The following is an 18770-nucleotide window of genomic DNA, read 5'->3' on the forward strand; positions in this document are numbered from 1 at the left end:
GCTGATAATGAAGGGCTTTTTGTGACAAGCTTTCTGAGCGGGGGCTCTGCCCGGCCCCTCAGGACGTACGCCCAAGGTAGGAAAGTCACCCGGCCTTGCCAGCTGGTCTGGCCAGGTCCCGGGAGCTGGGGGATGGACGAGGTGGTGGAGGCAGGATCTCAGATTCCCATGCTTCCCTGGCAGGGTGGCAGCAAGCTTAACTCAGGCCTGAGGAGCTGGGCAGTGGGCCTCATGTCCCCAAGGAGGGCGGGCCCTGGTGGATTCTCAGGAGGTCTGGGCCAGGCGAGGCAGTGGGCAGAGACGGGACGTGCCTAAGTCTCCAGCTCCTTGAGGAATTCCTGGAGCTGACTGCCCAGGTGGGAGTGAAGGCTCTCCTGAGAAACGGCCCCTTCCCCAAAGCTGGAAAACTGGAGACCTCCCTTAGTGTGGTAAGGAGGAGTGGCTCTGCGCAAAGCCCCTCCTTCCACTAAGGGACCCCTGGAGCTGCAGCTCGGGACACTTCTGTGCCTGCCCTGCAGGGGCAGCTCTGGGACCTGGGGGAACAGCGCCCTCTGGAGCCACGGTGCCCAGGAGAAGCGCGTCCCCAGGAGCTGAGGCGCCAGCGTGTCAGGTAGCGGGAGCCTGCCTGCCTGTCCCCTCTGCAGCAGAGGAAAGGGCAGGGCATGGAGGGACCAGGCCGACGGCCGCGGGTCGGGACCACTCCAGTCCTGCCCTGGATCCTTGGCCCTGAGGCCCGTGGGAGTCTGGGCACCAGGAGCCTGACCCACTTCAGCCTGGTGGTGCTCCACCCTGGGGAGAGATGGGTTGGGAGGGGTGGGGGCTCCAGGCTCTCGAGAGTTTGTGGGCGCTCTGACCCCCAACCTGGACATCTTTGACTTATCTGAAATGTGGGGGATGGGGGCTTTCTGTATTTTAGATGATTACGGTGAGTGGGGGCATCCCAGGGGCTGACCTGCCTGAGGAGGTGGCTCCCCAGCCACAGGACAGAGCGAGACCGGCCCGAGGAACCTTCTCGCTGAGGGGGGCGGGGCCTCAGCATGGCGCTTCTGGTCGGGGTGGGGGGGCCGGGCGCAGGGCGGCGGGAACCGGCCGTGCAGCAGTTTCTCCCTGGTCGGCAGGCAGGTTGGAGGGGGAAGATGGGGGAGGGGCTCTTAGCCCCCCTGCCATGCAGGGCGGAAGTGGGAGACTTAGGAACGGGGGTCGAAGCCTTGGGGAGGAGGGGGCGTTAGGATTGCAGTGGCGAGATTCGCAGAGGCGATTTGGCCGGGAGGCAGAGGATGGACAGGGATTCTGGGAGCCTCTGAGGCGGAATCCCCCCACCGCCCAGGGAGAGCCTTGAATGGACGACCCGCAGGCAAGTGCGGATGAATCCGAGCCCTGCAGAGGGGCTGGTGTCTTCCCAGGGCGAGGGCAGGTGAAGCCGGCGGTGGGAGCCCCAGGGCCCCTGGCGCTGCTCAGCCCCTGCCTTTCCTCGTGAAGGGCCAGCACCTGCCTCCCGACCGCCTCCTCCTGGCGAGGCTGCCTCCCCGGGAAGGGTACTGCTCTCCCGCAAGCCGCCGGTCGCTGCTCCGAGTATGCAGATGAATCCGCATCCCAGCGCGGGAAACACCAACAGAAAAACATCGGCCCCGCGGGGCTCTTGGAAGCCACATTTAATGGGTGAGCAGTTGGCCCTGGCCCGAGCGGCTCTCAGCTCACTGCAGTGGCTCAGAGAGGGTGGTGGTTGCCTGGCTCTGGCTCGGGAGGTCAGAGTGAGTCTGTGGGCTTCCCGCTGCCCCTTTCACAACTCTAGTCACTGCACACCTGTCCCTTGTCAGGCCTGCCTCACAGAGCAGTTGAGCCGGGCCAGGCTCTGCCATACACCTCACCCAGCTGACAGCTATTCCGAGAGCTAGAGTGACTCTTCAGATATCATCTGTGTCAACGACTCCCTAATTGACATCTGCCGCCCAGACCGGGTTCCTGAATTCAGACTCTTAAATCCAACTGTCTATTCACGTTGATGCCTAGTCGACAACTCAAATTTAACCTGTTCAGAACTGAATTCCTGATTTTAGCCCCAACCCCAAACCTGCTCCTGCTATAGTCTTGCCCACCTCAATTAATGGACCTAAATCCTTTCCAGTCAAAAATCTCAACTTCTGCCTTTCTCTCATACTCCAGATCCAGGCCATCAGCTATGCCTTTAGTTCTACCTGCAAAATAGATATGTGCCTCAGGGCCTTTGCATTTACTCTTCCTTTGGCCTAGAATGCTTTCTCCCCAGATATCTGTATGGCTTACTCCTCACCTCCTTCAGGCCCACTCAAATTCATGCACTGGGCTTCTCTGACTTCTGTATAGGCATGTGAATACAGAGTTATATGGGCAAATGCAAATGCAAAAAAAATTTTTTTTTTAATAATACAAAACAGTGATTCCTATGAAGGAATCCTTTGGTATTTAAACCACAATAGTAAGGATTTTTGTCTTTTTTCGATGTTCTACTTACCAGAGTCACTTTTACACAGTAGGTACTTAATAAGTGTATGTATGCTCTAGGATGAATTTTTTTATTGAGTTCCTATCATGTGCTAGCGATTCTTCTACGTTTTTTTGTACGTCTTTTAATTACTTTAGTCCTCACAACAATAATGTTACATATGACATAACTGAAGCTTGCAGAGTTTAATTTGCCCAGGATCACTCCTTATATGTATTAATTTAATTAATTCTTTGCAACAGTCACAGATACTTTCATTTTCCCCATTGGGAGAACTGAAGTTTAAAGAGTTTAATTTGCTGAAGGCCTCAGGGCTAACAAAGTAGAATTGCTGAGCTTTGAACTCAGGCAGGGTTGCCCGAGCCTGTGTGTTTAACTGCTGGGCTTTGGCTTCCTGCCCCATCCGCAGGACCATCATCTTGTAGGGCAGCATGCAAGGGCGGCACCGGCCTGACCCCAGACCCAGAAGCCCATGAGGCAATAGGCCCCGGCTCTGCCACCGTCTCCTGCCTCTTGCCTCATCCCTTCCCGACTGCCCTAAGGGTAGAAGGCTCCATTCTTAACCTCAGCCCCCTGCCTCTGTCTGCAACTGGGCCTGTCCCAGGTAACCTGTCCCAGGCATCCTGTCCCCAGGGCTCTACCAGCGCATTTGAGAAGGAAGGCTCCCAGGCTGAGGTGGGGTTTCAAGTCCATTCCAACCAGAAATTTCAAAGTCCTTCTAGGACAGCCCCAGAAACTTGTGGCCACTGGAGGTGACTTATAGGCCTCTCTTCCCAATTGCTCTTCCATCCCGGGTCATGCCTGAGGCAGAAAATCTGCATGTGATTGCCTTTCCACTTTAGCTTCTGAGGTCCACACTAGGCCACCAGTCTGGAGAGACAGGTTCTTAGAGTTGGGACACCCACACTGGACCTTGGTACTTTCTGTGGCCTGGGGGGTGGGGTAGGGGAGAGGAGTTGGCATGACTATTTTCTTATTCCATCATCTAATAGAATCAGCCAAACTCCCTCCAACTACATCCTTTTCAGGATTGCGCCAATCAGAAGCAGAAGCTTTTGAGTTCATGGCGGAGTATCTAAGGCAAGAAGAGCTGGTAAGGACATTCTCCAGAACCTTTTGAGAATGGAGAAGGAAAGTGAAAAACCAAAAAACCAAAAAATGAGGTGTCATTTTTTTTTAATGATTTATTTTTTTTAATTTTTATTTACCCACCCCCCTTGTGGCTTGCTTGCTGTCTGCTCTGTGTCCATTTGCTGCACAAATTCTTCTGTGTCTGCTTCTCCTCCTTTGTTGTGTCATCTTGCTGTGCCAGCTCTTAGCAGCACGTGGACAGCTTTCCATGGGCGCGGGCCAGCTTGCCTTCACAAGGAGGCCCTGGGACACAAACCCAGGGCCTCACATATGGTAGACGGGAACCCAATCGATTGAGCCACAGCTGCTTCCTGTTTGCTTGGGTTTTGAGCACCATTCCTGGTTGGAATGGGCAGGGTGTCTGGGGCTCAGGTGCTGCAGCTCCTGTCCTGCATGAAGGATCTTCCTCACGGACCCCCTAGTCTCACCAAGCCCAGAGAGTTGCAGAGGGGGCCGGGGCATTGGTGAATACCAGCCCGAGGGATGGGGACACTGCACTGAGGAAATCAAGTGAGCAATCCATCCTTTGGTCTGGTTGGTCTGAGGTCTGGGCGAGGTGGGAGGGGCAGGGGACGGGCACAGGGCCCACAGACAACCAGGGACAGCTTAAGGCCGAGGCCGGGCTCCTGGGCAGGAAGCTGTGTGTTGTGTCCTAGTCTGAGGTCGACAAACTAAAGTTCCTGAAGGCTGTGGAAATCTTGAGCAGTGCTGTCCGCGCGCAGGGAAATGGCAACATGAATGATTACTATCCTCTCACCATACTGACCAAGAAAATCGAGGTGAGCACAGGCCCCGGCTCCTCTGAGAGCCTGTCACAGGAGGCTCCGGGGACAAGAATGACCAGTTCCAGGCCTGAGGGTGGTGTCTCCCTCTGAGGGGAATCCTTGCTTCCTCCTGGCCCTTCTAGGAATTAATTCTCCAAGAATCCACCGAGTCCTTGACCAGCAGTGTGCGCCAGCAAGCCATGCTCGCCGTTGTGGCCCTGAGGTTCCGCCCCCGAGCCCCTGGGTCTCTGAACCCCGGGAGGAAGGGAGAAGTTTGAGGACTTGATTCTTGGGCTGTGGGAGGCAGGGCCCCCCAGTAGCCATCTCATCAGCCTGTGTCCTGGGGTGGAGGGGGTGTTCCCCAATGTCACCGCTGGAGCTGCCGTTCGGTGTCCCTTCTCCTCTGGCAAGGAGGCCATTGGGAAGGGCTGGAAGGCTCAGGTCCCCGCTAGTTCCTGTGCCTCAGAGAGCAGCAGAGCAGCTTCCCCCAAAGGGCCCTGGGAATGTAGCCTGCCTCTTGTTCCTCACCTCTCCCCACAGCCAGGTGAAGCCGGCATTTCACGAAACCGAGAAGCTGGGCCTGGCGAGTGCCGGCATCTACAGCGTGTTCTCCCTGCCCCTCATCACGCCCAGTCCAGACTGGAAGGACACAGCCAGCCTGTATTTGCAGGTAACCCCGCCGTCCCCCTGCCTCCTGAGCTGCCGAGGGTCTCCACAGGGGAGGATTTGTCTGTGGAGGCTACCTCCTCTCCTCTTAGCTCCCTGCCCTCCTCCTCCCCTGACTGCACTTTCAGAGGAACTCAGGCTGCTTTATCCTCACCTGTCTTCCCAGGAAGCAGCCCAGGCTCCCAAAACTCTCTGTGTCCTTTTCTCTCACAAGGGCTCTTATTTCTCTAATTCATGACTTCCCCAGTCTTGGGAGAAGGGAGTATACATTATAGAACCAATTTATTCTATGAAATCACTGACTAGAAGCCTGACAAATCTTCCCAAGGACTGTTGGATTTAAAAATAAGTTTTCTAATTTGAACAGAATGAATCTCTGTTGGTGAGAGACCCCTGATGGCTATACAGGGGTGAGGTGACCTGCCCGATGCCTGCATTGTACTTCTGGGTCTAAAATTCAGGCTGGCCCTGGTCCAACCTTTTGCAAAGTCAGGAAAGTTGAGCCATGTGGGAAGATCTAAGTTTGGCTTCCGCATAGAAAGGATGGCCAGGGTGTCAGAGCTGGACCCCCTCTCCTTCTCATGAGGGGGGCACTAAGGGGCAAGAAAGGAAGGTTCCCAGGTAGCAGAGGGGGTGCCGTGGCAGCCTGTCCTCCTGTATACCCCATGTCTTCTCACTTGTCAGACGGTCCAAGCCTTAGATGAGATGTTACAAGCTCTTGTGATGGAAGATATGAATCCCAACATGCTCATGCTGCAAAACTTTCTGGAGGTAAGTGGCTGCAGAAATCGGAGAAACCAAAACCTTGTACTAGTTCTGCTATGTTTGGGAAGGAACAAAAGGAATATTAGAAGAGTTTCAGTGTCATTTTAGCAGCAAGATCATTGGCTCTCAAACCTTAGCAAGTGCAAGAATCACCTGGGGACAAACTCCTGGATCCCACTATAAATGTCATTTGGTGAAGTGCACTTTGAGAACCATGGCCATTGGGGCTTTACAGTAATAGCATTTATATCCATGGTGTCGCACTTGAGTCTTCTTCAACGCATGTTCCCCATTGCCGTGACTGCTTTCGCTCCATGATAAAATAAGACCCCAGCACTCACCCATCCAGGCTACTTTTAAGTTCCTTATAGTCTCCACAAGAGACGCAGAGCACTTTACAAATTTCTTTTACTGTCTTTAGTTTTTTGAATGTCCTCATTATGATGAGTTGTCATTTCCTGAAGGTGAACTGGAATTAGGGAAATAGTCAAGAGTCATTTGAAACCGAATTTCATGAACATCATGGAAATCAATTAGAGTAATGTAATTTTGGGAGAAAAAAAACATTAGGTGTGATTACAAATAAGGAGCAGAAATTGCCTCCTTGGTGTCTTATGAAAATACTTTGATCTGGCTATTATCTAAAGAGGAAATCCACCATATTTGGATCAGTGACACAGTTCTTGTTGAACGCATCATTTCTGTTATATTGGTTGAGAAGCATATTTGTGCTTTTTAAGCAGCCTCACTCATAAATGTAATAACAAATGCACGGTTATAGTTAGAGTTAATGAGGAAGGAGTCTGAGCCCTGGCACTCTGTCTGAGTGGAGCCCCAGGGCATCCATTATTGGGGTCCTCATTATTCACAGATAAGCAATGCCCCCCAAAAATTCTTTTACTGAGTCTGCTTGAAACAGGTTCCCAAATTTCATAGCAAATAGTGAGGAAAATCAGTTAATTTTCATAAATGGAATAATGCAACAAATTTTAGGCTATATTTGCTATTTTGAGGTAATTCTTAAACCAAAAAATCAAGAGTGGATATTTTAGACGTAATTTTTCCTACAAAATCATGTAACAGCCTATTACATCTCAGTGTTTCATATTTCACATTCTACAACAGGATCAGAAAGAGGGTCATTTTTGCAAAAAAATGTTTGAGGGCTATGTAGTTACCCCAACCTCTCATTTTTTGCCTTGGTTTTTTCATTTTTAAAATTAAGGCATAATTTGCCTACAGTGTAATTCCCCCTTTTTAGTGTATAGTTTTGTGGGTTTTGACAAATGTGTACAGTCAAGTAACCACCACCACAGTCAGATTAAAGAGCAGTTCTGTCTCCCCAAAACTCCACCCATGACTCTCTGTACTCACCCCTGTTAGCACCCCAGCCCCTGGCAATGACTGATCTGTTTTCTGCCCTGACAGTTTTCTCTTTTCCAGAATGCCTTCTAAATGGAATCATGCAGTATGTGCCCTCTGTGTCTGCTGTCTTTCATTTAACATAAGTGTCTGAGATTCAGTAGTATGTTCCTATTCATTACCAAGTACGATTTCATTATATTGATGGATCACAATTTGTTTAATCCATTCTCCATTTGAGGAACATTTGTATGGTTTCCAAAACTGCTGTAAATATTTGCATATAGAATTTTGTTTGAAATAGATTTCATTTTACTTGAGTAGATACCTAGGAGTGGGATTGCCTCATTAAATGATGTGTCTGCTTAAGGTCATAGAAACTTCCAAAGTGACTATGATGTTTAGCATTCCCACCAGCAAGGTTGAGAATTCCATTCACTCTGCATTCCTGCCAACCACGATATTGTTAGTGTGTTTTATTTTAGTCATTCTAATAGGTGCATGGTTTATCTCCTTGTGATTTTAATCTGCATTTCCTAATGACTAATGATGTTGAGCATCTTTTTTGTGGGCTTATTTGCCATCTGTATGTCTTCTTGGTGAATTGCCTGTTCATATCTTTTGTCCATTTTTTTATTGGGTTATCTGTTTTATTTTTGAGCTTTGAGAGTTCTTTATATATTCTGGCCTTTTGATACAGTCTTTGTCGGATCTGTGATTTGCAACTTTTTTCTCACATTTTGTGGCTTGTCTTTTTATTCTCTTAAGAGTGTCTTTTGAGGAGCAGAAGGAATTCATTTTCATGAAGTCTAGATTACCAATTTTGTATTTTATGGATTATACTTGTGATGTCTACTGAAGAAATTTTTGTCTAACCTGAGGTCTCAAATGTTTTTTCTGTTTTCTCCTAGAATTTTATAGTTCTAGGTTTTAAATTTAGCTCTATGATCAATTCTGAATTAATTCTTGTATTAGGTGCTGGGTATGGGTATGGGTGGTGGGTCAGTTTTTTGCACATAAGTGTCCATGTTGGGGTTTAATGCTATGGGGTGGGCACCTGTCTAGCAGCTATGAAATAGGACACACTTTTCCAAAGCTTCTGCCAAGCAGGACACAGGATCTCCCATTTAGTGGCATCTGAGGGCCCCCAACCTAGTATAGCAAAAATAATATCCAATTTGTAAGGTTATTTGGGGGTGGGGGATAAAAGTGAGTTATGAAACACAGAATACTTACATGTGTGGTCACTATGAATTTTGTTATTAATCTCCAGAAAATAGGGGTCCCGAATCTCATCCTTCAGAGACCACCTCACCCCCAGCCCTGGCCTAGCAGATAGGGGTTTGCAAGAGAACCCTTTTTATCCATTCTATCCCATCCCTCTTCTCCTTTCATTTTGCGATTCTAACTCTCCACCACCAAGGTATGGCACTGTCTTTAAACATTCCTATAGGAAGAGACTCAGCAGGTAAAAGGTAAAAGATCTGAGACTCTTAGATGCACTCTTGCTTCAATGGCCAAGTTTGGGGGTGGCGATGGGGGTGGGGAGGAGTGGCATACTCCTGTGCTAGCTGCAGTTTCCTCCCATTATGGCAGTTGGGAATGGGGAATCAAGAAGTTGACAAACAAACTCAGCATGTAAATGCATTGCCTTTCCCCCATTGTGGGACATGATTCCCGGGGTTGAGCCTCCCTGGCACTTAGGGATTACTACCAAGTAGCAGCTGATGATGTAACTAGAAAAAGACCTTGAATAAAAGGGTTAACTCAAACCAGCAGACTATCTCAGCCTACATGTAATATCAGGAGTTTAAAATGCTTTTTGACCTTGAATAAAAGGGGGAAATGGAAAGGACAAATGAGTTTATATGGCTATGAGTCTCCAAAAAAGAGCTGGGAGGTCATCAGAGGGGTCACCCTTACGCACGCCTCAGCAGAGTCCCAGAGACAGCTAAAGTAGATACAATTCGAGGTATTGGTTCTTCCTAGGGCTACAGAGACCCAGGTTCTATGGTCATGGCAGATGGAGTTCAGTGCCATGTCAGTTGGCCCTACTTTGGAGTTTGTGTTCCTGAGTGTGATGGAGTTGGACTCAGATGTGATCTTTGTTCACAAGCCTCTCCTGTTACTTTTACCAGACCTGCAGTTGGTGCTGGGATGTAGTGTATACTCAGGGGACCTGAATCTCTGGACTGTCCGTGTGATAGCCAGGCCCTGAGCCTCAACAGACTTGCAACTCCTACCCTCTGGTTTATTGGACTTACTCCAGCCAGCTAACAGGGAGGTGAAAAAGGTCAACCACCACACCTGGGAACCAAGAGTGCCTACAACTGCAAGCAGGAGAATTGCATCCATTACCCAAATGGAATCTAAGCCCCCTCTTGATGTAGATGTGGAGTGGACACAAACATTCCAAGGCCCACAGGATGAAGGAATAGAGTATGGAATAGAGCGGACTTACTGATACTCTATTCATGAACTATTGTGATTAGTAATCGAAGAAAATGTGGCATTGGTGTGGAGAAAGTGGCCATGGTGGCTGCTGAGGGTAGGGAGTGGGAAGAAGAGATGTGATGTGGGGGCATTTTCAGGACTTGGAGGTGTCCTGGGTGGTACTGCAGGGACAGTTACTGGACATTGGATGTCCTCCCATGGCCCACTGAGTGAACTGGGGAAGAGTGTAAACTATAATGTGGACCATTGACCATGTGGGGCAGCAGTGCTCAGAGATGTATTCACCAAATGCAATGAATGTCCCATGATGATGGAGGAGGTTGTTGTTATGGGAGGAGTGGGGTAAGGGGGGTGGGGGTATATGGAGACCTCATCTTTTTTTAATGTAACATTAAAAAAAAATAAAGACACACACACAAAAAGAAGTAGACAGAAGGGGCAATGCTCCCATAGAAGGTGTTGATGGGGTGTCTTCGCTCTGATTGCAGATCGTCTTGCCTTGGTTAACACTGTCAGAGAAAGTGCAGGAACAGACCAGGGCTTTGCACACTATTTCCCGGCTGCTGAGGTTTATTTGCAAATTTCCCCAGTTGTCGGTGAGTGCTTGGGGTATGGATGGGTCGGCCCTGTGGCATAACTGGAGGGAGGCCAGAGCCAAAGGCCCCCCCGACTTTTTTCCCCATTATGCCCTTACTGCTCCTATGAAATAGAGGCTCTCCTTGTCTGCTTGGTTTGCCCTCAGCCTAAGGAGCTCCAATTAGCCACACACATCTCAGCCTTGGAGAGGGACCCTGCCTAAAGAGCTGGGTCAGGCCCACTACCTCCCACTCACACATCGCAGGAGCCTGCCCCACTTCCCTGGGTGCTGACTTGGAAGGCTTCTTCTGACCAGGACAGAGTGTGGAGTTGGTGAAGGCAGCATGCAGTCAAAGGATTAGCAGTGTGGGAGGAGAGGAAGGGGAGGGAGGCTGGAGGGGGATGGTGTTCACAGTGGGGAGAAGCTCCTTTCCAGGTGGTGGAGAGGTAGCCAGCTTTCTCTTCTTGGCAGCACATGATGGAATTCTCCATGAGTGGGAAACTGATGGGCATCTTATGCCTCTTCTGCATGGACCCCAACCAGGAGGTCAGCCCAGAGGCTTCGGAGGCACTGCATTACTTGTTCAAAATCCTTGTGCTTCAGAGAAGTAAGTGCTATGAGCTGGGGCTGTGAACCCTCTGAATAAAAATGGCACATGAGCATCATTCATTGAGAACCTATGTGCTGCACACCACGGGCAGTTCCCCCGTGCCTGGGCACTGGACTAAATATGTGATGATGTCACAGTCGTCAATTACAAGCAGATCTGGACGCTTTATCTGAATGAACTCCAAACCCATTACTGATGCAATTTCCCTCTTTTAGGAGATTCTGGGAGACTTGGAGAAAGGGAGGAGCTAGGTTTGCTGCCATCTGTGGTATCAACTAGGCTCCTCAGTGTTTCCCAGCTGCTCATTGCCCAGCAGCTTTAAGACTGGGGAAATGTATACCCTTTTTAGGGAACAAATTTGGGAATCCCTGATTAGACCCTGTCTGCCCTAGAAAAACTAAAGCTACACACACACACACAAACACACACACACACACACACACACACACACACACACACACACACATTCTTACAGAAGGGCCAAGATAATTTGCAAATATTTCCCAAAAAAAACCCCCTGGCTTCCTGGAATTCATTAGGGGTGCACTTTCCACAAGGGTGTTTGCTCAGCAGCCAGGGGTAGGACCAGTCCATAATGTGGCATGAAGCAGGAAAGCAGCCGCTAGTGGGCCAAACAGCATCACCAGCTCCTCATGGGAAGTGTCCCCAGGAACTATCCCTATCCTGTCGGGCAAACACTATTTCATCCCCTGGACACTGCTGATTTTCTCTGAGGTTTGGAGGGGAAATGGGAGAGGGTGTGTTCCCTTTTCTCTGTTAAGGCCCTGCCTCTTAATGGTTGGTTTTCTATCGGAGGTTTGAAACAGAAGACAGAAATGATTCTGAAAAATTTGCAGAAGAGTTTCCGCGGGGAATGGTTTGTCCACATGCAGGATCTCACACTGGTAAGCCTTGTTCTCCACTGTACAAGGGAGGCCCAGGACCCAAGAGAGATTGTGGCAGGCCTGGGTGGGCCCACCAAAGAGTCATCCCTCATACAGAGGAGTGTGTCCCCCAAGTTCAATGTCTCATGGACAGTAGGCTGGAGAGTCAGCCCATTCTCCAAGTTGCACTTGAGTTGATTGATGTTTGAGGTGGCCGAGAGACTCTAAAATCAGGTATAGTCAACTCTCTGCTCCACCCAGAGATTGTGCCCAGGTCACTTTATTTGTGACTCAGCCCGGACTGGGTTCACTCAGCTAAGGCGTATGACCTCTCTTAGGTCTGGTGTCTCCAGGTTCAGTTTACTCCAGTCACTCAAGCCTGAAATCCAGGCATCCTTGGCTCTTTCCTCTTCCTCACTCTCCACATTCCAATTCCACACCACGCTCTGTCCTTTCTACCTTCTACTTATTTCTTGAATCTGTCCACCCTGCTCCAGCCCCACTGTGGCTGTCCTGACTCAGTCCAATATCATCTCTAGCCTGGGTCACTGCAACAGTCTGCTACCTATTTACCCACCATGCTCTCTGTCAAACTGTTTCCCCCTCTATTGTCAGAGGATTATTTCTGAAATACAAATGTCACCATACTGTTCCCCTTCGGACTTTTCACTGACTCCCCACTGTCATTCAATTAAAGTCCAGACTCCTTAACATAGCCCACAAGGTCCTTTATGATCTGACCCCTGCTATCCCATCAGCCTCACTTCCCCTCAGTTCCCCCTTTCCACCCCATCCAGGGCTCCCTTGCAGGACACACCAGTCAGACTGAATGACTCTCCACTCTGGGCCTTTGCAGAGTCTGTTCTCTTTTCCTGGAACCCGTTCCCCTTTCTTCACTGAGTATGGACTTCAGAGGTATTTCCTTTAGGAAGCCTGCTCTAATCTTTCTAGTCTGCTTCAAATGCCCCAACTGCGACCCTTGGCATTGATCACACTGCACTATCACTGGTATTTACTTGCCCTGGCCTGACAGTTTCTTGAGGGCAGGGGCTTTGTGTGTCTTGTTCATGGATGACCCCAGTGTCCAGCAACAGACACCAGGTACAGATTTAGTACTCAATATTGAGTGAATGAGCTTCACATGGGTGTGTAGATTGAGAGACATGAGGCACGTCTGCTTTATGTTACAGTAGTCTTATTTGCTTTCCGATGCTGTAAACTTACTAAACAATAGAATTCATTTCGAGTGGTCTCACCTAATTGAATTCCAAATTCCAAACAGAAATGCCTTGTGCATTGTCCTCTACATTGGCCCCTACTGGGGACTTGATATTAAAAACCTGGTGGCACTCTGGGGCTTGGCCTCAGGCCACTGACTAACCAGACCCTGACCAGTGGTTGCCTCCTTTGGACCTTGGTTGACTGGTCTCTTTGGAGCCCAGTGGTTTGGGGACATGACAAATCCAAGAGTAGGATGTGGAGACAGCTGTTGTTCTTCTTTCTCCAGTTCTTTAGGAAATACCTGACCTCCGAGGAGAGAGCAGATGTGATAATGGTGTCCATGGAGGGCATGACCAGTACCAGCAGATATGATACCTCTACTGCTTCCAACATGTTAAAGATTATCCTGAAGGACTCTATTCCAGAAATTGGGAAGGTAGCAGCTCTGAGTCACTTAGTGGTTTGAGGACAATTTGAGGATTCTTCCTTTCTGTTTTGTTCTGGGTCTTGTTCTGTTTTGTTTTACTTCCAATTGGAATTGGAATTCTTTAGCTCAGAGGAGAAAAGGCTGAATAAGGAATTACTTACAATTTTGCACAAGGCCCTTCTGTGGGAAGGATGACCACTTGGCCTCCATCTCCACCAACAAAGGAAGAAGAAATGAGTCAAGGCTGTAGCAGGAGAAGACTACTATGGGCTCCCAGAACCAGGAGAGATATCAGTCATTCCTCCTACTTCTACACAGCATGTTAGCAAAATCTTCACAGACCTTCCTCTTCATTCAGGTGGGAGAAGGTGCTGTTGAGGACAGGGGATGTGAATTTTTGAGACACTGACATGGGTAAGAGATGGAATACAGAGACTCAGAGGTGGGACTGATCCTCACCAAAATTAAGAAAGCTCAGTTTATTTTTATCTGCCCTTTGTTATTGCATTTTAAAAGATCTTATGGACTGATGGGTTCACTCTCATTTCAATGGCCTGACCCTCTCCTCTACCTTGCTCATGTCACCTCCACAGTCGGTTCTTTTAGATTCTTACCCTTTCCATGCTTTGGCCTGGAGAGACACCTGATTGAGTGCCTTAGAGCAGTTACCCAGAGGTCAACTACTCCAACCTCCCATTCAATGCTTGTAATCCTTTCTAGAGCACCCTTGACCCTGGGGCAGCCAGATGGCCAAAAGTAGTACTGGGGAGTTCAAGACCTTGAACCAAAGCTCATTTTCATTTCTGAACCACTTTCACTCTTAGAAGGTTCTACCTCATGTTGAACCTCTGCTTCCCTCTAGTTTCCCATCCCTGGTCCAAGTTTACCTTCTGGGGTTACCCAGAATTCATTCAATATTCATTTAGCTAATATGAGGTGCCATGCACTGCGCTAACCTCATTCACATGTTATTTCATTTAATTCTTTCAATCTGACTGTGAGGAAGTAATTGTTTCCTTCTTAGAATAGGGGAAAGACTCAGCTAGTGAGGAGGGAACTGACATGCAAATCCTGGCAGTGCAACTCTGGGGTGCGTGTTGTCCACCATGAGGGTCCACAGAACCGCTGAACAGTGAGGACTAACCCCTTCCCTGCCTCCCTAATGGTCTTTTGATATTTGGAGGCAGCAATCATACACCCCCCAGGCTTCCCTTCTCCAAGGTGCTCAACCCCAGATTCTTCCCTTATGGTTTCTAGTCCCCTTTTGCTGGCTGCTCTCTATTTTGCCCCTCTGGAGATATGGGGGCCAGGAGAGCCCGTTATGCTGCAGGTGTGGCCTGACCAGAGCTGTTGACTTCTTCGATCTGGACACTCCATGCACACCGCCCTGTGCAGCCTTGTATTTTATGTGGGTGCCTGTTATTCGGCTCCTGGCAGCTGGGGTTAGCATCCAGGAAGAACCTTGTTCCTCCTTTGACCTGCTTCAGGTGCCAGAAATCATCCAGTATATTTACGACCATATGGCAAGTGTTACTGAAACCACAGCACAAATTACCATGCAGAAGATCCTTCACCTGATGGCCCAGACCTATACTGATGAAGTTATCCTGACACTGATTAAGATGGAGGATCAGCCACAAAGGTAGGTGACTATTAACCTTCTTTATACTGTTTTCCTCTAGATAACACCTACTCATTAGCTCTTATGGAGAAATTTGCTAACTACTAGACTAGGTTATATCTCAGTAGTACTTGTACTTCTAAAATATTCTTGCCATTTTTGTTATAATTACATCTTTTTTTTTAAAACAGCATACTAATCAACATTTATAGAGCTATCCTCCTGAAAATACTTACATCTTAATGACTATTTTCTTTATTAGACACTAAGCTCCATGAGGTCAGGTCCTAGGCCAATCCCATTGCCTGGATCACATAGGCACGTAGTAAATATTATGTGAGTGAATGATTACATCATGATTGGCATTTGGGAAGAAATGAAAGTCCTATTTCTTAAACTCTCTTTTTAATCTGTTCTTATGCAAATATTCGATTTTGTTACTCTCCTCAACAGTCTCTTGATTTTTTTATTTCTTGCAGGACATTTAAGCATTCAGGGACTTTTAGGTTTCAGGGATTTTGTTATCAGCAACAGTAACGAACTCTGGCTAGCTCACACAAGAAAGCAATTTGAGAGGGATTGGGTAGCTCTCTGATAAAACGGATAGAAAGGCTGGAGAATCAGGTCTGGAGATAGGCAGGAACTGAGTGAGGGTGGAAGTGGTAACAGTCTAACCTGGGAGCCATGCTGCTGCTGACTATCCCTGCTAGGCTGTTGCTGTGGCTGCCAATTTAATCACATCCACTCTTGTCATTTTCTTCCAAGATTTGACAGTTTATGTGGGAGTGTCTCATCCTTGCAGAGTGGGCTATTGTATGTTTTAATGAGGTGATCTATATTAAGTGCTTATTATAATGCCTGGCACTTAGCACACATTGAATAAACATAGTATATCATTTCAGATCCAGCTACCTTGTTAGCCTTATCTCATTTCCTTATAAAATGAGAACTCTTTCCCAAATTCAGAGTGTTTATAATCAATGTCTTTAAATATCCCTTGTGCTTTCTAGCTCTTTGCTTGTCTGTCTGTGGCCCCTGTTCTTCTTTCCATCTTTCTTTTATGGCTGATGAGACCCCGACACTCTTCTCCTTATTAAAATGTTTCTATTTTTATAGTTCCTTACTTATTTAGGGTAGGGTGATTGTAAAAGTAATATGGGTTTATTGCAGAAAATTTGGAAAGCATGTAAAATTATGGAAAAAAAACATCTAAAGGCTATCACTTGGTCGTAATTCATCCAACTTTTAGAAGTAGTTTAAAAGAATTGTATAGTCAAGCTCATACCACATATATCAGTTAGCATCCAACGTTTTCACTGAACATTTTTTATCATAGCATTTTCCCAAGTTAAACCCTTTTGTAAACAATTTTTAGTGACTGCTGTCGCAGTTTGCCAGGCTGCTATGACAGATACCACACAGTGGGTTGGCTTAAGCAATGGGAGTTTACTGCCCCACGGTTTCAGCGGCTAGGCTTGCCTCCTCCGGAGTTGGCAGCATTCTAGTGCTAGCTTGCCACAGTCCCTGGGGTGGCTTGGTTTGAACCCCTGCTTCCTCTCGCATGGCTGTATTTTGTTCCTTCTCTTCCGGATTCTACTGATTTCCAGTTTCTCCCTCTGGCCTTCTCTGATCCTGACTTCCAGTTTTTTCTCTTTATAAGGCCTCCAATAACCTGGATTAAGGTCCATACTGCTTGAGTTAGCCCCACCTTAATTAAAAATAACATCTTCAAGAGGTCCCATTTACAATGGGTTCACACCCACAATGCAGATTAAGAGTAAGAATTTGTCTAAGCTGGAATACATAATTCAGTCTACCATGGCTCCTAATATTATATCGTAGGGATGTACTACACTATAATTTCCTTTTTTTTAACCTTTTTTTTTGCATTTTAGTTTACATACGGTAAATGTCATCCTTTAATTGAATAGTTCTATGAGTTTTCTCAAATGCATGAAGTCATGTAATCATAAGTGTCACACACAAGATACAAAATATTTTCGTCACCCCCCCAAAATTCCCTCGTGCTGCCCTTTGGTACTCAACTTCTCCCCTCCCTCCCGACTCCTGACTTTTGGCACCTGCAGATCTGTCCCTATCCTTGTAATTTTGCCTTTGCAATATATCACATAAATGGAATCACTTCTGAGTCTGCCTTCTATCACTTAGTATAATACATTTGAGATTTATCCATGCTGTTGTGTGTATCAATCATTAATTTCTTTTACTGCTGAGTAGTTGCCTTTGTGTGGATGTACTACAGTTTGTTTATTCATTAGCCATTGGGGTTGTTTCCAATTTTTGGCAGTTATGAATAAAATTGCTACAAACATTCACATATAGCTTTTGTGTAAACCTAAGTTTTCATTTCTCTTGGGTAATTTCCTAGAATTTGCATTGCTAGGCAATATGGGAGGTGCATGTTTAACTTTAAAAGAAACAACCAAGCTGTTTTTCACAGTGCCATTTTGAATTCCTACCAGCAGCATCTGAGAGTTCCAGCTGATCCCATTCTTGCCTACACTTGGTATTGTCAGTTAAAAAAAAAAAAGTAGCCATTCTAATAGGTGTGTGGTAGCATCTCATTGTGGTTTTAATTTTCATTTCCTAATGACTAATGAAATTTAGCATATTATCATGTGTTTATTTGCTGTCCATACATCTTCTTTGGTGAAGTACCCAAATCTTATACCATTTCTTAATTGGATTGTTTGTTTCCATATTGTTGAGTTTAGAGAGTTTTTAATATATTCTTTTTTTTTTTTAAGATTTATTTTTTATTTATTTCTCTCCCCCCACCCACCCACCCAGTTGTCTGCTCTCTGTGTCCATTTGCTGTGTGTTCTTCTGTGACTGCGTCTATCCTTATCAGCGGCATTGGGAATCTGCATTTCTTTTTGTTGCATCATCTTGTGTCAGCTCTCCGTGTGTGCGGCACCATTCCTGGGCAGGCTGCACTTTTTTCGCACTGGGCGGCTCTCCTTATGGGGCACACTCCTTGTGAGTGGGGCTCCCCTACACAGGGGACACCCCTACATGGCACGGCACTCCCTGCATGCATCAGCACTGCACATGGGCCAGCTCATCACATGGGTCAGGAGGCCCTGGGTTTGAACCTTGGACTCTCATGTGGTAGGCAGATGCCCTATCCATCGGGCCAAATCTGCTTCCCTTAATATATTCTTGATACAAGTCTTCTGTTAGATATATGATTTTCAAATATTCCTTTTTGTGATTTGTCATTTCATTCTCTGAAGAATGTTTTTTGCAGAGCAAAATTTGTAATTTTGATTGATATCCAATTTATCTTTTTTTCCCCCTCTCGGATGATATTTTTCGTTTTGTAGCTAAGAACTCTTTGCCTAACCCAAGGTCACAAGGATTTTCTCCTATGCTTTCTTCTAGAAGTTTTATGTTTTATATTTTAGTTTATCATTCATTTTGAGTTAATTTTATAAGATTTGAGGAGTTTGGTGCATATAAAGATCCAATTGTTCTAGCATCATTTGTTGAAGAGACTATCCTTTTCTCCATTGAATTGACGTACGTTTGTCAAGAATCAATTGACCATATTTGTGTGGGCTTATTTATAGATTCTCTGTTCTCTTCCATTTATCCATGTATCAATCCTATCATCAATACAACAAACTATTCCAAATAGTGTAGTTTTGTATTGCCTTAGAATCACATACTTTGAGTCATTCAACTTTGTTTCTTTTTCAAGATTATTTTAGCTCTTATAGTTCCTTTGCTTTTCCATATGAATTTTAGAATCAGCTTGTTGATTTCTTTTATTTAAAAAATCC

General features: G+C 46.8%; 2 protein-coding genes across 2 annotated transcripts in view; both read left to right on the plus strand.

Annotated features, from left to right (window-relative positions):
• The first annotated feature begins 3515 nt into the window (after window positions 1–3515).
• Window positions 3516–10834, plus strand: LOC131280814 (maestro heat-like repeat-containing protein family member 7). Its single transcript, XM_058309321.1, has 7 exons — window positions 3516–3575; window positions 4270–4392; window positions 4521–4600; window positions 4918–5047; window positions 5728–5814; window positions 10113–10220; window positions 10673–10834. The coding sequence occupies exons 1-7, from the start codon at window positions 3546–3548 to the stop codon at window positions 10832–10834; spliced, it is 720 nt and encodes a 239-aa protein (XP_058165304.1). The 5' UTR covers window positions 3516–3545.
• A 2378-nt stretch (window positions 10835–13212) lies between these two features.
• LOC101435892 (maestro heat-like repeat-containing protein family member 7) overlaps window positions 13213–18770 on the plus strand; it is a 39161-nt gene continuing 33603 nt past the window's right edge. Inside the window, exons 1-2 of the mRNA XM_058274932.1 lie at window positions 13213–13352; window positions 14831–14985. Coding sequence (XP_058130915.1) covers window positions 13248–13352; window positions 14831–14985 — 260 coding nt within the window. The 5' untranslated portion in view covers window positions 13213–13247. The remainder of the gene's footprint in view (window positions 13353–14830; window positions 14986–18770) is intronic.

The sequence above is a fragment of the Dasypus novemcinctus genome, chromosome 13 (assembly GCF_030445035.2).
Source record: "Dasypus novemcinctus isolate mDasNov1 chromosome 13, mDasNov1.1.hap2, whole genome shotgun sequence".
In the NCBI taxonomy this organism is placed as follows: Eukaryota; Metazoa; Chordata; class Mammalia; order Cingulata; family Dasypodidae; genus Dasypus; species Dasypus novemcinctus.

Coding starts and splice junctions, on each gene's coding strand:
- LOC131280814 (XM_058309321.1), top strand. CDS start 3,546: ATGGCGGAGTATCTAAGGCAAGAAGAGCTG. Junction 5,048..5,727: donor CAGCCAGCCTGTATTTGCAG/GTAACCCCGCCG, acceptor CTCACTTGTCAG/ACGGTCCAAGCCTTAGATGA. Junction 10,221..10,672: donor GCAAATTTCCCCAGTTGTCG/GTGAGTGCTTGG, acceptor TCTTCTTGGCAG/CACATGATGGAATTCTCCAT.